The 19552-nt window shown below is 41.7% G+C and overlaps 1 protein-coding gene across 3 annotated transcripts in view; it reads left to right on the top strand.

Annotated features, from left to right (window-relative positions):
- LOC135233752 (uncharacterized) overlaps positions 1-19552 on the top strand; it is a 45596-nt gene that overhangs the window by 11415 nt on the left and 14629 nt on the right. The window contains exons 2-11 of one of the 3 annotated variants that reach the window (XM_064297611.1): positions 5396-5581; positions 5799-6054; positions 6130-6207; positions 6339-6434; positions 7176-7250; positions 7691-7834; positions 9075-9152; positions 16860-17050; positions 18950-19000; positions 19105-19445. In XM_064297611.1, the coding sequence (XP_064153681.1) occupies positions 5985-6054; positions 6130-6207; positions 6339-6434; positions 7176-7250; positions 7691-7834; positions 9075-9152; positions 16860-17050; positions 18950-19000; positions 19105-19122 (801 nt within the window). In that variant the 5' untranslated portion in view covers positions 5396-5581; positions 5799-5984 and the 3' untranslated portion in view covers positions 19123-19445. Of the gene's footprint in view, positions 1-5101; positions 5582-5798; positions 6055-6129; positions 6208-6338; positions 6435-7175; positions 7251-7690; positions 7835-9074; positions 9153-16859; positions 17051-18949; positions 19001-19104; positions 19446-19552 lie in introns of those variants that run through there. The other 2 variants (XM_064297608.1, XM_064297609.1) reach the window with 2 other exon arrangements.

The following is a 19552-nucleotide window of genomic DNA, read 5'->3' as shown; positions in this document are numbered from 1 at the left end:
ACATCAGTGCAATAGACTTCACACGTTACAGAAGCCTCCACTTTAATGGTTGATGTTTTACACCGACTATTATATATACCGTTCCATAAGGAAACTAACCTCGCTCATGGTCACTTTCTTTACTCCGCACTATAGTCTGTGATCATGTCAACCTTCACCTACATGCCCATTCTGCTAAAAACATATTGTTTCAACTACGCAATTTCATCATTTCGTCCTAATTTCTCTCACACTGTTGTTATTTTCTCATATGCAAAGCCTGCTGGGACATATGCGTCTGCTCCTATTCTCCACTATCAAGTTTTCCGGTTCTAGCTTAGCTAAACAGCTAACAGGATTCCCACCTGCAGATAAGCCTATCAAAATGCCTTATAAACCTTACAAACACTAAAAGTGCATCTCCACGAAATAACACACAACGGAGCAGGACAGCAGGGTACACAAGTTGCGACCTAGGCAGTTCTAATTCTACGGGCTTGCTGATTCTTTTCTCAATCAAGGCTCGTTGGATGGCCGTCAAATCCGTGAGTACATACACTGGCCATATTTCACCTGCGTTTCTGTTGCGTTTACACTTACGCCACCCTTTGTCACAGCCACTGTTTTACATATATAGCAAACCAAAACTGCTAAACAGTACACGCTCATCAGACTGTACAAATTCACACAAGGATAGCCATAATCCACAACCGTTTCTTACAGGGTCACTTCGCATTTTTCACTCTCATAATAATATGATATCTCATAAAAAACACGTTTTCAACGTACAAAAATGCCAAGTTACTCAAAAGTATTGATATCAAAATGACGCCAAGTTACGGTGCTACAAACAATATAGGCTATCTTGCCTTACCGAAATTACATAAGATGTATTTCAAAGCAATGCTACCCAATATTTCCTTATTCATTGTATATATATATATATATATATATATATATATGTGTGTGTGTGTGTGTGTGGTTGTTGTATGGCACAAGATGAATTTCAGAAAGGACTAATAACTATCTATCTATCTATCTAAATTCCTTACTGTGTGCAGAAATGGAACAACTCTGTTCAGAACTTTCAAAATGGTAACCTTATTAATATTGTCATATTTCCTCATATTTTAAGCATGTCTGACCTGTTCAGCAACAGTTAAAATATGTGTATCAACACTAATACACTAATCATTAAATCATACATTAATGATTTTTGCACACTGGATTTTGTCTCTTTCTTCTGAAGGACAGTACACCTGTCCTTCCTATGGAAGACTCTTTGTGAGGAAAACTCGCTACAAGCACCTTGCGAAGTACTCATGCCAAAGTCTGTATCCGTGTGTTTGCATGTACCAGTTGTGTGTTTCTAGAAACAGACTGACTGTATGTAGAGGGTGAAGCTATGACACCATGCAGTCAAAAAAATGATTTAATTCCCTTAGAATAAGTATGTATAAACATTTCAGTAATATAAGTGATCATTTGCCGTCATTGCTATGACCATGTGTTGTCATTTATGAACATTGCACAGATGAGCTGGATTTTGATTTTGCCTTTTTTTTCTGCAGGAAAGTACAGGTGTTCTGTTACGAGAGGCATCTGAAGTTCCTGTGTGAGGGTCTGTATCAGTGCGTTCACATGAGCCTGCTTATGAACAGACAGAATGCCCAGTTATTCACTGGAAAGCACTAATGTAGAGTGACTTTCTTGGACCGCCGAACGTGTCCACCAATATCCAGTAGAAAGAAACACAGCCAGAAAGTCACGCTGAGTCGACAGAAGGGGAAACACTTCGGCGTCCTTCCCACTTATCCTGCAAATTCTTGTTTTGGGTGCAGACCGAGAATAGAAGGTGAGGTCATTCCACCATCGTGGGGCCAGAACAGACAGGAGACGTGTTCTGGAAGTGCAGGTGCGAAGAGGGGGAGGTGCCAGGCGTCCTGAGGTAGCAGACCAGAGGGATCTGGCTGGTATGTAGGGTTTGAATATCTTGTGGAGGTATGCTGGGGCTGATCCCTTGACTGCCTGGTATGCTAGGACCAATGTTTTAAATTTGATGCGAGCTATAACAGGCAGCCAGTGGAGGGTAGTGAGCAGGGGAGTGACGTGGGAGTGTCTGGGGAGGTTGAAGACCAGACGAGCTGCAGCATTCTGAATGCTGCAGGGGTCTGATGGCAGATGCCGGTAGTGCAGCCAGAAGAGAGTTGCAGTAGTCCAGGCGGGATAGAACCATTGCTTGGACCAGGAGCTGGGTTGAGTAGGTGGTGAGAAAGGGGAAGATTCTCCGGATGTTATACAGGAAAAATCTGCATGCCCGGCTTACTGCTGCGATGTTCTTGGAGAGGGACAACCTGTTGTCCATCACCACTCCGAGATTCTTGGCACAGGGTGATGATGTCACTAAGGTGTCCCCTAGGGAAATGGAAAAATCGAGGAGGGGAGACGATAGAGCAGGAAAAAAGATTAGCTCCGTCTTTCCCGGGTTGAGCTTCAGGTGGTGATTGTCCATCCAGCTCTGGATGTCCCTCAGGCAAGCGGAGATGCGGGCAGGGACCTGTGTGTCCGATGGGGGGAAGGAGAGAAAGAGTTGCGTGTCCTCGGCATAGGAGTGATAGGACAAGCCATGGGCAGAGATTACAGGGCCAAGGGATCTGGTGTATAAGGAGAAGAGAAGGGGACCGAGGACTGAGCCCTGGGGAACTCCAGTAACGAGGGGGCGGGGTGGTGATACCTTACCCGCCCAGGCAACCTGGGAGGAACGGCCAGAGAGGTAGGACTCAATCCAGTCAAGGACTGTGCCGCAGATCCCTGTTGCTGCCAGGGAGGACAGGAGGATAGAGTGCTCCACAGTGTCATATGCAGCGGAGAGGTCTAGAAGAACAAGGACAGAGAGGGAGGCTGCTCGTGCGGCATGGAATGACTCACTGACCGAGAGGAGTGCAGTCTCGGTCGAGTGGCCAGGCCTGAAGCCAGACTGGTGGGGGTCAAGCAGGTTGTTCTGAGAGAAGAAAGCAGAGAGTTGGTTAGATGAGGTACGTTCAAGTGTTTTGGATAGAAAAGGGAGGAGAGATACCGGGCGTTAGTTCTGAATGACTGAAGGATCTAGTGTGGGTTTCTTCAGCAGCGGGGTGATGTGGGCCCTCTTGAAGGATGAGAGGAAACATCCAGAAGATAGGGAGGAGTTTACGAGGGAGGTGACAAATGGGAGGATGTCTGGTGTGATTGCCTGGAGGAGAGATGAGAGGATAAGGTCGAGAGTGCAGGTGGTAGGGCGGTGGGTGAGCAGGAGCTGGGAAACTTCAGAGTCTGAGAGGAGAGAAAATGTGGAGAAACAGGGGGCAGAGGGCGCAGAGGGGGCGGAGGGGGCAGAGGGGGCAGGGGGGGCAGGGGGCGCAGAGGGGGCGGGGGGGGCGTTGGGCGCAGAGGGAGCAAAAGAGCTACGGATGTCTGCAATTTTTTCGTCAAAGAATGCTGCAAAGTCATCTGCAGTGAAGGAAGACTGGGGTGGGGGAGGTGGCACGCTGAGGAGAGAGGAGAAAATAGAGAACAGTTGATGAGGGTTAGAAATGGAGTTATGAATTTTAGTTTGGTAGAATTTTGAATTTTTTGTCTGGTGTGATCCAGGTCTCTGTGAGGGCAAGGAACTGCAGGGATAGGAGGGAGGCATAGGCGGAAATGAAGTCCGCCTTGCGCGTAGCAGACTGGCAGTTCCATAGCCCCCCTGTGACCGTGAAGTTCTCACAGGGGGTCAGCGGCGGGTAGCAGAGGTTAGAGAGGTTCCGTTGTCGAGGGGGGCCACGTCGCTGGAAGCGCCTTCTGAGGGGGAGAGCACAGACTGGAATGGGGAGCTGGCTCATAAACTAGGAGGGAGCGACGCTAGCGTCGCTCCGAGTGTACCTAATTAGCAACTGAAAACCTGAGTCGAATAACGCGCTGATTACACAGGTTCACAGTCTGTAATAGTACAATAATCGCAATCGCTAAGCCCAAGTAGGCAATCTATCAATTCTAAGAATCAAAGTGGTAGATAGAAACCTAACACAACCTAAAAACAAAGAACAGTTACCACACAGGGAAAAGTTTAAATCTAACGCGGTATGTAATTAGCAAATGAACGCAGATACTTATCCAACTCTAGCAGGACGGATTTCGGCAGTTCTCACAATGCAGTGGCATACAGATGATCCTCAGGTGGTACTAAGGAGCCTAATGTCTGCCAAGAAAATGTGCCCCACACAATTACATCTCCACCACCAGCCTGCCCTGTTGGCACAAGGCAGGGTGGATCCATGGATTTATGTCCTATCATCTGCGTGTCCCAGATTAAGCCATTCACTGATTCAGAAATCATTGTTCTTCTATAATCCATTTTTTGTGTTCACATGGTTACTGTAGCCTCATCTTCTTGTTCTAAGCTGACAAGAGTGGAACCTGGTGTGGTCTTCTGCTCCTGTTGCCCATTCAGAGATACTGTTTTGCGCACCACGGTTGTAAACGGCTGTTTTTTGAGAATTTGTGGCCTTTCTGTTAACTTGAATAAGTCTGCCCATGCTTCTCCGACCTCTTTCATTAACCAGTTGTTTTCAGCCACTGAACTACCACTCACTAGATGATTTTGTTTATCGCTTCGTTCTCTGAATTTGAGACTAGTGCGTGAAAATCCCAGGAAGGCAGCTATTTCTCAGATGCCGTAACTATTGCGTCTGGCACCAACAATCATACCATGGTCAAAGTCACTGAGATCATAGATCTTGCCCATTCCAATATTTGTCGAACAAAACTAAACTTCTTTATCATGTCTAAATGCTTTATATGTTGAGTTGCAGCCACAGCATTTGGCGAAGACATATTTTTTCTTGTTTTGGCTTTGTGCTTCATGATTTTAGATTTGTAATCAAACAATTATCATGTGGTTATAGACTTTCAGTTTTTATTTCTAATCAGAAACACTTGTGAAGTCAATTGACCACAACATGGTGCCGTGAAAATGGGGGGGGGCTATGTATAGAAAGTGAAATAAGAAGAAAGAAATATTTCTACATGGTGAAACCAAAATGTATAACCAATCTAATTCAAATCTAATATGAGGGACTACAGGCAAATCATGAAGAAAAAAAACGCTGCCTATGCAACCAAAGCATTCATCAATGGGAAAAAGTGGAAAGTTTTGATTTCAGTAGTTCATTAGTCCATTTCAACCTTATCTTAGGCTCTCTGTGAATAACCAGCCGGACAAACCGATTAGAGGCACGTAGACCTCTAGTCAAGAGTCAAGTGTCAATGCTGTAGGTTCTGATGTAAAGCCTCTTCAAGTTTCTTACAAAGCAGTTCTAGTCCCCCTGTGTCTGTTGTCCAATCAAATTGAGAGGAATACAGTGTCACCTTTTCACCTTTTTCTGTGCGGCGCATGTAGGGACCCCCCTCGTCCCTGTATCCGTCCCTGACAGAGGCAAGGATGACACCTGCAAGGATGAGCCCGGCGATAGCCTTTCCACCAAAATGGAAACGGAAGCCAGCAACTCATGGAACACTGAGGTCAAAGCGGGTGACGATGGCAACGGAGCCCCCAGCATGGCGCCGACTCGTGTCCAGTGTGAAGGTGACCTTTTAAGTGCATTGTCATGTTTTCACACTGTTCCAGCTTTTCCGTACTCCGGCAGATTTCTGTAAGGCAGAAGTGATAAAAATGCTAGACTTTTGGTATGCACTACTCATTTTAGTGACCTATATTTCCAATATTGTGTGGTATTTTCTTGTCTTCGCAATGATTATGTGCTCATTTTTGAATGCTGCTCTTTTGTTAATTTACTCTATAGGACCATTCACATGCTCCTTCTGTGGAAAGCTATACAAGTACAAATTCTGGTATGACAGACACCTGATTTTAGGGTGTGGCGATGTTGTGGGCGGAGTCGTGAGCAGCAGACTGGTTCCTGCGTCGTTTCATTTAAGCATGGAAGTAAAGAGTAAGGCGAAGGAATGCTTTCTGGACAAAGGCCACGATGGCGAAGACCGACATCTTCCCCCCCAGTCTTGGTTGCCATTTCGACACACTCCCGGAGCCCGGTGTCGGTGAGACGAAAAAAGACAACCATCAGATACATAAGGAGACAGCTTTAGGGCCTAATTTTCTCCCCCTTTCTTTAGCATCCGCAGGTCCCTGCCTGGTTGGTATGGATCCTGTCCTGCGGGTCCAGCAGTGGGTGGTTGACAGCGTCCCGACAGGTGGGAGAATTAAGCTGCTTTGCTGGGCTTTTGGCAGCGCCTCGAGGAAGTGCTCATAGCTTTGATTAAAAGCCTTGTGCTGCATTGTCGCATTACTGACTGACTGCATTCTCCTTTGGTTTTGGTAACAGATCAGCTGGTGTATCGCTTTAGTGTGCCTGACTGTGGTCAGATCTTTATGAAGGAGCGGGCACTTCTGGACCACCAGGGGGAGCACTTGGACCGTGGTAAGGGGCAGCAAGGTCAACTGTTTGGCAAACTGTCTTTGTATGACAGCCACACTTATGCTGAAGCAGTACATGAATTCTGTGTTACCTGGACATGCACAATGTATACATTTATAGATATTTAGGTATTTTACATAATATTCAAAAAGTATTATTATCCAGAGGAAGCAAACGCTTTGATGCTGAATATGTTGCGCTACTGGGATATGCACCACTGAGCATGCAGGAAATGCTGGCTATGGGTACTGCAGAAAGGTGAGCTGTTTGTTACAGCATGAGGCCTTTGACAGAAATGTAGCCCCTCGATCCTTGTAGGACCTGAAGATGGAGGAAAGGTGCAGAAGGGGAGGGTGTGCTTGGAGACCAGGTGGTGTGTAGAACTTTTGACAGCAAAACTTCTGCCGAGTGTCATGAGCCCCACACCGGAGAGCGGGAAACATTACATTACATTACATTACATTACAGGCATTTGGCTGACGCTCTTATCCAGAGCGACGTACAACAAAGTGTATAACCATAACCAGGAACAAGTATGACGAAAACCCTAGAGAGAAGTACCGGTCTAAGTGCAGGGAACAACCGCATAGTTCAACTTGGACCCTGAAGGTTAAACTGATTAAAACATTCCTCCTATATTTCTGATTTTATGTCCTCTGTTTCGGATCAGGTTGCATATGTGAATGTGAAATGAATGGCATACATAGCTGTACTGTTAACAGTTTTTTTTGTCCCCTCTTGTAGATTATTTGTCAATGATCCAGATAAGCAATGTGATGTCGCTGGTCACAACTCAAGATAAGGTCCTGCCAATGACAGGTAACGCAGCAGGGGAGGGTGGCTGATAGTTAAAGACTGCTGGTGGTTAAAGCAACAAATTCTCAACCCACATTGAGATCTATGGGTTGATGTTCTTGGTTGGACAATCAAGCACAACTCTCATGGAATATATAGGTTTTATCTCCCATTTGTGTCAGGTCACCATGCATAACAGTCTAATATTCCAATCACATTGATATTGGTGATTGGAACCTTGGTAGAATGTATAATGTATTACTTTTTGATTAATTCCATTTCCTAGTTATGTTACAATCACTTGGCAGAAACTCTTATCTAGAGTGGCGTTCAGTAGTTGAGAACATCAAACTAACAACCGTTTGTGCAGTAACAAAATAAAGCAACATTTGTACCAGAGTTTGTATCCAGTCTAATGTGTTAAAGAGCAGCATAAACACTGCACTTGTGTTTTCCCTCCTCAGAGGAAGCGGCTACATCCGCAGGGAAGTGGAGGGAACCAGAGGGAGGAAGCCCCTCTTCAGGATCGCAAGGGAAAGATTTGGCTCCCTGTAATGAGGCACAGGGAACCAGCAAATTGATTTGGAGGAACATTGATAAACTTACAGGTATGGAATATTAGAAGATTTTCTAATGTTAATTAAGAGTACAAAGTCATTTATTTATGATGAGTATTGCCACAGTCAGTAGTGCATTTGGGCCAGGAGTTTTCGAGAAGAGAACTAATAATTTGTCTTCTGTTGGTGAACCCCAAGCTTTCAATTTAGTTTGCTCTGTGCATAATGTGAGAACAGTGCTGACCTCCTTAAGAAATTCTAAAACCAACGATGGAGTGGAGACTATATTCCTTAAACCGTATTAAAGATAAAGTTATTTTGACTACCCCAAATACAAATATTATCAATCACTTTGTGTGGCAGGGCAGTGTTTCTCAGACAGTATGTCACAACACTATGGTGTGCTGTCACAAGAGGCCAGGTGTGCCGTGTGAACAATCTTTGAAAAGTGTAAATTAAAAAAATTAAAAACCTTAAAATAATTAACACTGTCCAATTTAATTTGTTTAATTTTAGGTACATACATAATTCTTTAAATATTGAAACAGCTAACTAAGACATCCCTGCTCTTCACACATTTGAGTTATTGTATAACTAACTGGTCACAAGCTGGAGAGAATTCAGAAAAATGTATCTCTTTCAGACAAGCACCAAAAATTCTAGGCAAAAACCAATGCAATGTCATTACTAATTCTAATGTTTATTTAGTTTTTTAAATTAGTCACAATGTGGCCCCACCACCACTCAAAACATTTGTAACACTTTGCTCAGATGGCAATAGCAGAAATACTAGATCCTCATCTGGAGGAAATTATATAATTCCGATTGTAAATCATTTGGTAAATATGCTTTCACTTGCAAAGCTATCTCTCAATGGTATGGTGACCCCAGTTACATGAAGACATGTACCCTATCTTAATGCATTCTCCTGTGCAGCTAAAGATTGGATAGAGTTTAGTGTTTAGTGTAATACTACTAGTATTAGTAGTGTGGATATTGTTATATCAACTCTATTTTGTACTGATTGTTTGTTGTGTATTGTGTTGTGACCTGCCAAGGGACTGCAGATGGAAATTAGTTGTAGCTAACTGTGGTGTGATGTATTGTATTTCACTTTGTGAAATTTATGTAAAAAATTACACATGGTCCCTGTGAACTAAGTAAAATGAATAAATAAAAATAACACTAAAGACTGAAACAGAACCGCATGGCACACACACACAGCGCCCTCTGCTGGTGGACTGACAAATGCTGAATTTACCATTTAGTTTTCCTCTTCTTTTTTCTACAGACAAACTAAGCTGGCGCTCTTGGGTCCAGAGATGCCTACAAAACCGCACACGTGCAAGACAGAAATGGCCAAACACAGGTAGGCTTTGCATGGCCATTTACAAAGGTCGGGCTTCTTCCAGGTCTTGGAGGGATACAGGGAGAATCAGATTTAGAATCAGACGCATCCGAAAATCCAGCAATCATTCTTGAAATATGATGTAATTGTTGTCTTTGACACAGGAGCCATAACAGGAAAAACTCAAATTTAGCCCAGCTATGTCTTAGGCATTGCTATTTTGCCATGGAATACTATAATCTGACTGCGAGCATCCAAAAGCAGCTGTCTTACTTGGAGATCAACAATGTGGATTTTTCAAGACCTAGACTGATGTCCAGGATTTATCGAGCAGGAAGGCCGTTCAGCATATTACTATATATATTTCTCCCTATGGGAAAAATGTTGAAAATACCAGGTGTAAATTACAGGTGAGAAGTGAGAACTCACTTCAAATATCATGCTTAAGTGGATCCTGCTAAATGTTATCCTCAGGTCAAATGATGTTTTCTAGTTGACAAACTGGTCTATTATTTTCATTACGCTAACTAATGATAAGACAAAAACAAGCTGTCTTTACAGAAATCTTAGTATAGCTAATTTGGGAGCCTGGTTGGTCAATAACACCAAGGTAGCTAGCCAGCTAGTTAATTATGGCATAAAATATGCCACACATGTAGCATATTTGGACAATGTCACAGCAGGGGTGGCATGAGGCCAACATCATTAATCTTGATATTGTATGGCTTGATTATGATTTCTGAATGATATGACATTAGCTAAGCAAGGTTTTTAGCTTTAGTCAACTAAACGTGCCAGGGACTCCTTCAAGCCTGGCTCATGGGCTAATATTAGCATTGTGCAAGTGCTTCAATGTCAATAATATGTTGTTGATATGTTTATTACATGATCACAATTCATGGATTCCTACAAATTTTAATATTTTCCATTAAATGCAGTTTACATGTAGGGTACTGTACTGTCTCCATGTCAATACTTTCAGATGACACTCCAGAGTCACACAGCGTGAGGGAGCTGTATTTCAACACCAGAGAGTGTACAATATATTAATATAATTGGCATCCATACCCACCTATTGCATGCTAAAATCAGTGTCATCCTGAATGATAAGCCATGCCTTTTTATCAGTCAAACTCTAGTATTAATATTCATCTAATGTGCACTGTAACAAGCACAGACACCAAAATGGAAAGGAAACTTATGTTTTAAAGTCTGACTTTTGTCGCCGGTGGCACTGAGCTGACCAGGTTGGCTAGCTAGATATTTTATGTTATGCACGGTCCGTTACGTAGCAAGCTTGATTGTCTGGCCACCTGCCTTGCTAGATGACTTCATGTTGTTGTTATGGCCGTTTCAATGCACCTGGCTCAGGTACAATAAAATTGTATGTCATACCAAAAAACAAGACATTTCTTCTGCAGGCATTGAGTTTTATAGTTAATAACACTAGTTTCTGTCCAATTCTCTATGAAGCTAAGCAGTCTTTATCCCTTTTTTTACAGAATGTTAAAGGCTATTTTGTTGTCTTGGGCAAAAGTGAGGTGGTCTGTTCTGGGGTTGTATCGTGGCATGCTTTTGTTTAAAATGATATTGCACATTTTCTTCGTCTCTAAGGGGGAAGAAGGGCCCTGTTGTGTGGGAGGCGGTGGATCAGCACGTGCTATCGGCTCACTTCGAGAGGTTCCTGTACCGATGCGGCAGCTGCAGCATGAGCTTCAAGGCCTGGACCTGCCTTTGCAGACACCTACTGCAAGCCCACAGTGGTGAGGGAAGCCCTGCAGGACTTCTCATAGGGTGCTTCTGTGATATGCTAGTAGCATGGGGCCAATGCTAGTCCTCTGTGCATTAGCTAAACCAGGCTAGTGCTGTTGTAACCTGCGTCAGTATGGTGTTTAGACATTGTGTGTTAGCTGAGCCAGGCTAACACTTCTGTAACCTGCACTTGCATTGAGCTAATACTCTAAATTCTAAGATAATAATCTGTTAAGCACCATCTATTAACTTAACCGGTCTAATGCCAGTCTAATGCTGCTTTAACCTGCAGTAGCGTAGTGCTAACAGATTGTGTGATATCTCAGCAAGTTTGTGTGTTTGTATTTCTTTTTATATACTTGGATTATGGCACAAAATTTTGCTACATTCACCAGGATTATGGGGACATTTGGTTAAAAAGGACATTTTCAGTGTGCCCATAAAACATTTTCTGTAATTTTGTTCATGTCCTCTACGAAGTCAGTGCAAATATGGATTACATTTACATTTGACACACACTGATTTAGAATATTTCAGAGAAGCATTTGTTATTATGGCTGATAACTACCCCTCCTTGATTTTAAACAGACCAGAAAACCATGACTTTTTTTGCTGGTATTATCAGTTGCATAGGATTAGTGCCCCTGTAGGTGGAAAGTGCCACTGTGGCCCCCTACACACATACAGTACTTTTGTAGGTTTTCAACTTTCTTTTTACATACTAGAGCTAGTAAAGTCTCTGGCCAGTTGTCTTTGATGGTTTCAGCCATGTTTGTCATGCCGAGCAGAACAAGGGACAGAAGCAGTAGCTACGCTAATTGAGATAAAGAATGGCTTCCAGCAAGTTAATTTATTATTGGTTTATTTCCATTTATATAGCCAATGGGTCATCCACCTAAACAATCAATTCACTCTACAATAGCTCGGCTAGCTAGTAAACATTAACAAACATCACTTTCACCAGCTAGTAATATTTTTCAGTGTTAATGTAAGTTCTGAACTAAGGTAGCTAGGACTCCTGTCTTTAACAGCCTTAGCTTGACCATTTTAATATTCTGTAGTTATGCCTGCATTGCTAAGACCCACAGGGATCAGAGGTGAGGAGGGCACTGTGCAAAACGTGTGGTGCTCCTGGAAACAGCGCTGGGTTATACTGAATATATTTTCAGCGAATGTGGCAGAGCTGGATTTATCAGTAGTCAATCAAATTACCTCTTTTCATTCTGTTTAAGAGCTATGAGCATTGTGCTGGACATACTCCCAATTTCTGTGGTCTGTGGCTGAAATGAAGGATGAGGATAATGATACATTAACAAGATTTCTCACAGGACATTCTTTTGTGGAAATCGGGCAGTCACTTTTTTTTTTTTCAAAAATTGAGTCCGAATGAATATGATAAATTAAAGATTTAGTTTGTTAGCATTTGTTCGAATTTTTAGAATGAAAACTTTGCCGACATTATTTAGCGGACGCTTTTATCCAAAGCGACGTATGAAAGTACATATCATGGTCATTGGACAACTACAAAACACAGGTTCAATAAGGTACGATACTCATTTCATACAGCTATTTCTAGCCAAGAACACAGTTCAGTTTACACAGTGAACACTATTCTGACCTAACTTATGCCAAGCCAAACTAGGAAGAAGCACAAGCTACAATATTAGGAAAAATACAAATTACAGAAAGTGCTGGAATGGGGGTACATGTAATATGAGTGTCATGAAAGGGGGGATTTAATGTGAAATGATACACAGAGTGGTGGCAGTTAGTCCAGGTATAATCTGAAGAGATGCGTCTTCAGACCACGGCCGAAGATGGATAGTGAGGGAGAGGTTTGAAGAGGGACAGGGAGTTTGTTCCACCACTGGGGAGCTAGGGTGGAGAAGCTTTGAGATCCCCACTCGGGTGGGAGGGGGTGCAAGGCGCCCTGCTGCTGCAGAGCGGAGTGGTTGAGCAGGCGTATAGAATCAAATCATGTCCTGCAAGTATATAGGGGCCGTCCTGTTGACTGCAGTGTAGGTGAGGGTCAGGACTTTGAACCTGATCCTGGCAGCAACCAGTAACCAGTGGAGTGACCGCAGCAGAGGAGTGACGTGGGAGAATTTGGGATGGTTGTAGATGAGTTAGGCAACGGCATTTTGAATCATTTGTAGTGGCTGTATGGCACAAGCTGGCAGGTTTGCAAGGAGAGAGTTGCAGTAATCAAGGCGGGATATCACCATAGCATGGATGAGCAGCTGGGTGGAGTACGTAGTCAGGTATGGTCGAATCCTTCTGACGTTGTACAGAAGGAATCTGCAGGACCGTGATGTTGCCTTGATGTGCTCCTTGAGATCCAGCTGGTCGTCCAGGACCACCCCCAGGCTCTTTGCAGACTGAGAGGCAGGCACTGTGGTGCCATCAACCATGATTGAGAGCTCATATAGTATGGAGGTCTTGTATGGGAAGAACAGCAGCTCAGTTTTGTTGAGGTTGAGCTTCAGGTGGTGGCTGGCCATCCAGGTAGATATGTCAGCCAGGCAGGAAGATATTTTATCATCAACCTGTGAGGCAGAGGGGGGGAAAGAGAAGAGTTGCGTGTCGTCTGCATAACAATGATAGGAGAAGCCGTGTGAATTAACTGAACCAAGAGATTTGGTGTATATGGAGAACAACAGAGGACCCAGTACAGATCCCTGTGGTACTCCTGTAACAAGGGGATGAGAAGCAGAGGCAGACCCCATCCAGGTGACCTGGTAGGACCTATCTGCAAGATAGGAAGCGAACCAAGACAGGGCGGTCCTAGAGATGTGGTTGACCTTTTGTGGTTGACCTTGTCGAATGCTGCAAACAGGTCAAGGAGGATCAGGACATAGGAGAGGCGTGAGGCCGAAGTTCCTCCGTCACAGCCAGGAGGGCAGTCTCTGTTGAGTGCCCGGATTGGAAGCCAGACTGGTGAGGGTCTAGCGGGTTGTTCTGATGGAGAAAAGGGGTTAGTTGTTTAAGCACTGCTCGCTCAAGAGTTTTGGACAGAAAAGGTAGAAGCGATACGGGTCGATAATTCATTACATCAGAGGGGTCTGAAGTGGGTTTTTTGAGGAGTGGGGTAACACGAGCCATCTTAGAATCAGAGGGAACATGACAAGAGGCTAGGGAGGAATTAACAATGGAGGACAGATAGGGAAGGATCTAGCTGGAAATGGATTGGAGGACTGTAGATGGGATGGGGTCAAGTGGACAACAATGTGGAGTTTTGAAAGATGAGTCACAGTAACTGCATGAACTTCAAGGGAGGAGGGAATAAGGTTAGGACTGGGGAGGACACAAAACTTTCAGGACAGGGAAATGAGCAAACCAGTGCCCCCGCCTCGGCCAGAGGCACTGGGAGTGTGCGAGAAGGAGTATCTCACAGACAGCGCAGCTGTGCAGTTGGACATATTTATTATGTGCTGGTTTTAATTTCCGATTAAACCTGTAGCTAAATAGCTTAAACATGTATTGCTATAACTAAGAAGTAATGCCAAAAGTATTTAGAAGTTTTATTAAACAAAATATAACCAGGGAAGATCATACAATGTCAGTGATCCCGTTTTCAGCTGTAAAATGACTCCGCGTTGCTCACACGAAATAAAAATTATAACGCACTAGTCCGTTATTAATTTGATATTAATTAATTAATGGCTTAACTGAACCAAGTGAGATTGGATGATTTGTGGTTTCGTCATGTTTTAAATATTTATTTTGATAATTTATCTCCTGGTTCCAACTCAGCATAGGTTTGACGTCTGTTGCTTACTGATAGATGTTGCTAAGCAACAAAACAGTAAGTCTATTGCCTTGTGGTGTGGTTGTAACATCTACATACATAGAATGTAAATAGAACATACATATTGAAGGTATAGAAGTGGTAAAACCTGCTTTCCACCTCACACATAATGAGTAACTTGCCAAGAAATGACAAAGCCTGCAGAAAGTCAAGATTGGCTGAAAAAGGTTTCTTTACCCTTCCCTATCGCCTTGACTACATAGCCAATGAGTGTATATAAAACATGATGAACCCACAACAAATCCAATCCCACCTACGTACTGTTTTTGTTGATATTAAGCTTATTACATATTACATTTATTATGCCACAAAGAGAGATTGTTGGAAAATATTACATTAATCATCAAACTCAATCAAATGTTTCATAAAGGCAGTCTCTCTCCATAATTTGTGCCAGGACTGGAGCTATCATTTTTTCTACAGTCAGTTAAAATGAAAAGATTGTTCTAGTTGTGTTTATTTTCATTCTTCTCATTACAGATGGGTGTAAGAACTAGAATGGAACACAGTACCCCACGGACGACAATGCAGTATTAGAACATCCATAAACAATTAAAAAATTAAAATAAATACAGGAATTCAAATGATAAAAAAGAAAAAAATTCAATAAACAATAAATGCAAAGTACACATTTTTGTGTCTTATCTTAAGGAGTGGATAACAAAATAAAATACTGGAGAAGTAAAGCTGTATTGCTCAATGCTCAGATAGCCTACTGTACTTTCACTATTGTGGACCAGTGTGCAAATGTACTGTCACTCAAATTGAAACATGGTCGCTTCTCCATTTTTCCTATGATTGTCCTCCACAGTACGCTATCTGTTACTTCCCTTTACAGTTCTGGACAACAGGAAATGCGTCTTCAAAGATCTTTTTATTTATGTGTGTATTTATTAATTAAAAATTGACCAAAAGTATGTGTCAGAAAATATCTGTTTATGCCATCTGAGTCTACTGTATGTTTTTGTGATTTTTTTTTGTTGTAATTTTTTATTTTTTCATATCATTCGGTCTCCATTTACGGCATATATTTAGCAATGGTTCAATAAACAAACATGTTTATGTGGCTGCACCAGGGTACTGTAGAAAACAATTCCATACGTAAAAGTCTGCATGGAAAAATGTCCTTGATTTTTCAACCCACATTGGTCAAATTAAGACAAACTAATTGTGTCAAATTGAGCTAGATCATTTGTGAAAGCATTTGTTTCTGTTGATGGAGGGAGCATTGGTGTAGCTTTTAACAGGGTTACAGAGCGTATAGTAGGCCTACAATTATAATCTTCATTGCCGTTCCTTATTTTAACTTGCTTCCAGGTTTGTAATTGTATTTCCATATTATATTGTTGTATATCGCAAAACTGACGTGTAAAACAGCCGTTGCTTTTTCATAGGTCAGCGGACTAATTTGCCTAATGTTCGCAGGTCTTTAGACCACAGTGGAAACACAGACAACAATGGGCTAAAGGAAACTTTTAGTTCCTTGAAAAGTAGTTCCTGGGACTAAAAGTTCTGGGTACTTTGGGTGAAAACGCAGCTTATGTTACTTTTACCATTCCAGAGTGCATTACAAAGGCAAAATTAATATTTTCATCCTCGCCTGGAATTTGTCATGCGTGAGTACTTGCTTCAAAATCCATTCTCCAACTCCTTGACCACAACTGTACTTTTAACCGTCACAAAAGTTAAGAAACCAATCCAGATCTTCATTGCTTGCATTTTTTACTTTCTGATGGTGCTGATCACTGGTGAATGAACTTATCACGTTGTAATTAAACACTACATTTTATCAACATAAAAGTCTATCAAAAGTGGTTGACTAAATATACTCTTGAGGTTTGCAGTAGCCTAAAGCAGGGGTGACCTAATTGTTAGCCCAGACATATGGTGTGTTCAGATGGTTTGCCTAGGCAACCATATTTCACAATGTTTAAAGCCTGGTGGACTACCAGTCTACTCTACCAATTTATTTTTCTTGAGTTTCATCACAAAATTTGTCCTGTGATCTTAACTGCAGGAAAATATAAAATATCTCCTCCTAGTTGTTCTTGTCTTATTTCTGAAGTCCTTGATGGCCTCCTTCCACGACCAGAGGAGAAAGAAGGCCTTGCATTGGTGCTGCAAGCATGCCAAACACTAATGTGTTTTACACTTATTCCCTTACATAGATGCCTTCACTGTTGACGGATCCCTTGGGCAACTCGTAAATGATGAACCAAGACCAAATTCAGAAATGAAAAAAATGGCAGTTGATGGATCGCCTCATCTGTGTGTATTTGCTATAAAGAATATACAAAAGGGTGAGGAGATTGTTTTCAACCACATTGGAGTTGATCTTCCATGGCGCACCTCTACAAAGGTAAATAACAGTTTGCTGAAGCTAAGCAATGGCCTCTGTGATGCTATTCTGTTAGTGCAACTACTATTGGTTCTTGTAATTCTGCTAATTTTATCGTAGATTTTTGGCCTCTTATTCCTACAGTTAAAAAACTACTACTGGCAGGAGTTTTGCCGTAACTTACCATTATGAAATCAGTTTTGTTTGCATAGAGTCATATCTCTAGGAAAGAATGACACCATTGCAGTTAAGATTGGTTTCCTATAAATCTGAAAAACCATGCTTTCAGTTGTCTGCCAAAGGGTACGATCACCCACCACAAAGGAAGGATACATTTTCAGCAAAAAAATATGGCTATTTCTATTCTGTGGACATGTTTAGTGTCCTCCTCTTTCAGCAGTATTGCTTTTGTTTTTTCACTGAAATTTTAAACACATGCATGTGTATAGTTGTCAGCAGCTAGGTCAGAGGTCTGTATGTGTTTGCAGTTTTCATGCCAACTTGTGGAGTTAATAATTTAATTGGCCATAACATTTACACTAGAAATCCTCAAAATCTTGTCTGTTGCACCCTTTGACCTTTAGCAGAAGTTTATGAGATAGGGATGCACGGAGTCCTTTTATTTTTCGACCAAGTGCTAGTACTCGGTTATTTTCCATGGTAATTAAAAATCATACTTTTATTAATAGGAATTATTTTGTGGAATAAATCTTAAACTAAAACAATTTCAGTGTTTAAAAATCCACTAATCTCCTGGTTTGTAAGGACTTGTTAAATTCATGTTTTAATTGGACTCCATTCACTCGGTCAGCTGCTGTTTGTAATGGATATGGATTATGTCAGTATATATCAACTTGCATATCATGCCATTTGCATGACCGTTATGACCCAGTCTAGATCAGACCGCAACAAGAAATAAAGGAACTGGGAAATGGGTAATGTAAATGGCTGCTGCAAATGGGCATACAAGTCTGATCCCAAACTACCTAACCAAAAGAACACTATCTCGACCGTGTCTAGTTTATGATGGTTTGCTGTGTTTGGGGTGGCTTTAAATAATGAACTTAAGGACAATGAGTCTGCAGACAGTCCAAGAGTCCAAATTGCATACCCCAGGGAGATTTAACATTCCACCCTCAGTCACCTTCAGAAACAACAAAGGAAAAATATCCAAGCAAAATAACAAAATAGTTTCCCGATGGAAGGATTAGAAATCCCACTGGGATCACCCTAATTAATTGGAGTTACTATACAGGGAACAGAAGGGCAAGACAAGAGTCGAGGTCAAACTGAACAACACTGCATCACATAAACAACATGCACTTGGCAAACAAACAAAAATGGCTTGATGAGAATCAATGTCAAACTGAATAAAACAAGGTCAAATAAACACACATGCAGCAGAGAAACAAACAAAAACACAAACCATTTGACAGAGATCATATCAATGACATATATTATACATACTTCTGTAGATATGCTGTACATGCTTCTATATACATTGTACATGCTTCTGTAGAATAAATCACAATTCAAAATCGAATAAAGACACACTGCAAAATGGTTCAGAAATGACGGTGAATGAGGTAAGAGCATATTTAACAGATAAAGCATCATTTGAAATAGAAATAGATAATGCATTTATTGCACAAAACATACTGTGGTTTACAAGGCCATTTAATGTACTTTAGACTAGAAAACTCCTACACACTACTATTTAATCTGCACCTGGTTTGTGAGGACTTGTTAAAGTCATGGTTTAGCAGGACTCAATTCACATGGGTAGTTTCTGTTGCAATGGATATTGATAAAATTTCCTGTCTACAAAGACATTGAGAGAAATATTTCTGTGGAACAGATCTTACTTTTACAATTTCAGTGTTTAAGTACCTGTTAATCTTAATCTTCTAATTACCACAGAGTGAGAAGACACATACTCTGCAAGATAGACCAGAACTGATAGTGAATGAGGTAAGAGTGTATATTTAACAGATAAGCATCATTTTGAATAGATAATGTAAAATATGCAAAATATATCGTGTGGTTTAAAAGGCCATTTAATGTTTTTTGACTAGAAAACTCCCACAGACTAGAGGCAACTTCTGTTGTGAAGCTTATGGATGTCACCGAAAGACGGGACCAGGACCCAAACGCAGAGAAAAAAATACTCAAAATCCAAAAGGGAGAATTTTACTTTTAATAAGAACAAAAACCAAGGAGATCAAAAACAAAGCCACGCAGGGCAAGTCTCAAAAAAAGAGACAAAGCAAAAGTTCTTGAAATGCAAAAACAAAGAAAATCCAGAAATCCAAAACCATGCAAAAACAGAACTTGGGCAGGGTAGAAAACACTCAAGACAAAACACAGAGTCAAAAGTACACGTGGAAACACATACCAAAACACAACCAGAAACACAAGGAACCAGCACCCGAGTCAGGGAAGAAAGGAACTTAAATGGACAAGACACTGACAAGACACAGGAGGGCACAATGCACAATCAGACCACAGAGGGAAAGGATAACT

This window comes from Anguilla rostrata, chromosome 10 (genome assembly GCF_018555375.3).
Source record: "Anguilla rostrata isolate EN2019 chromosome 10, ASM1855537v3, whole genome shotgun sequence".
Taxonomy (NCBI): Eukaryota; Metazoa; Chordata; class Actinopteri; order Anguilliformes; family Anguillidae; genus Anguilla; species Anguilla rostrata.
The sequence above is the reverse complement of the archived record's forward strand: the minus strand, read 5'-3'. Positions and strand labels throughout refer to the sequence as shown.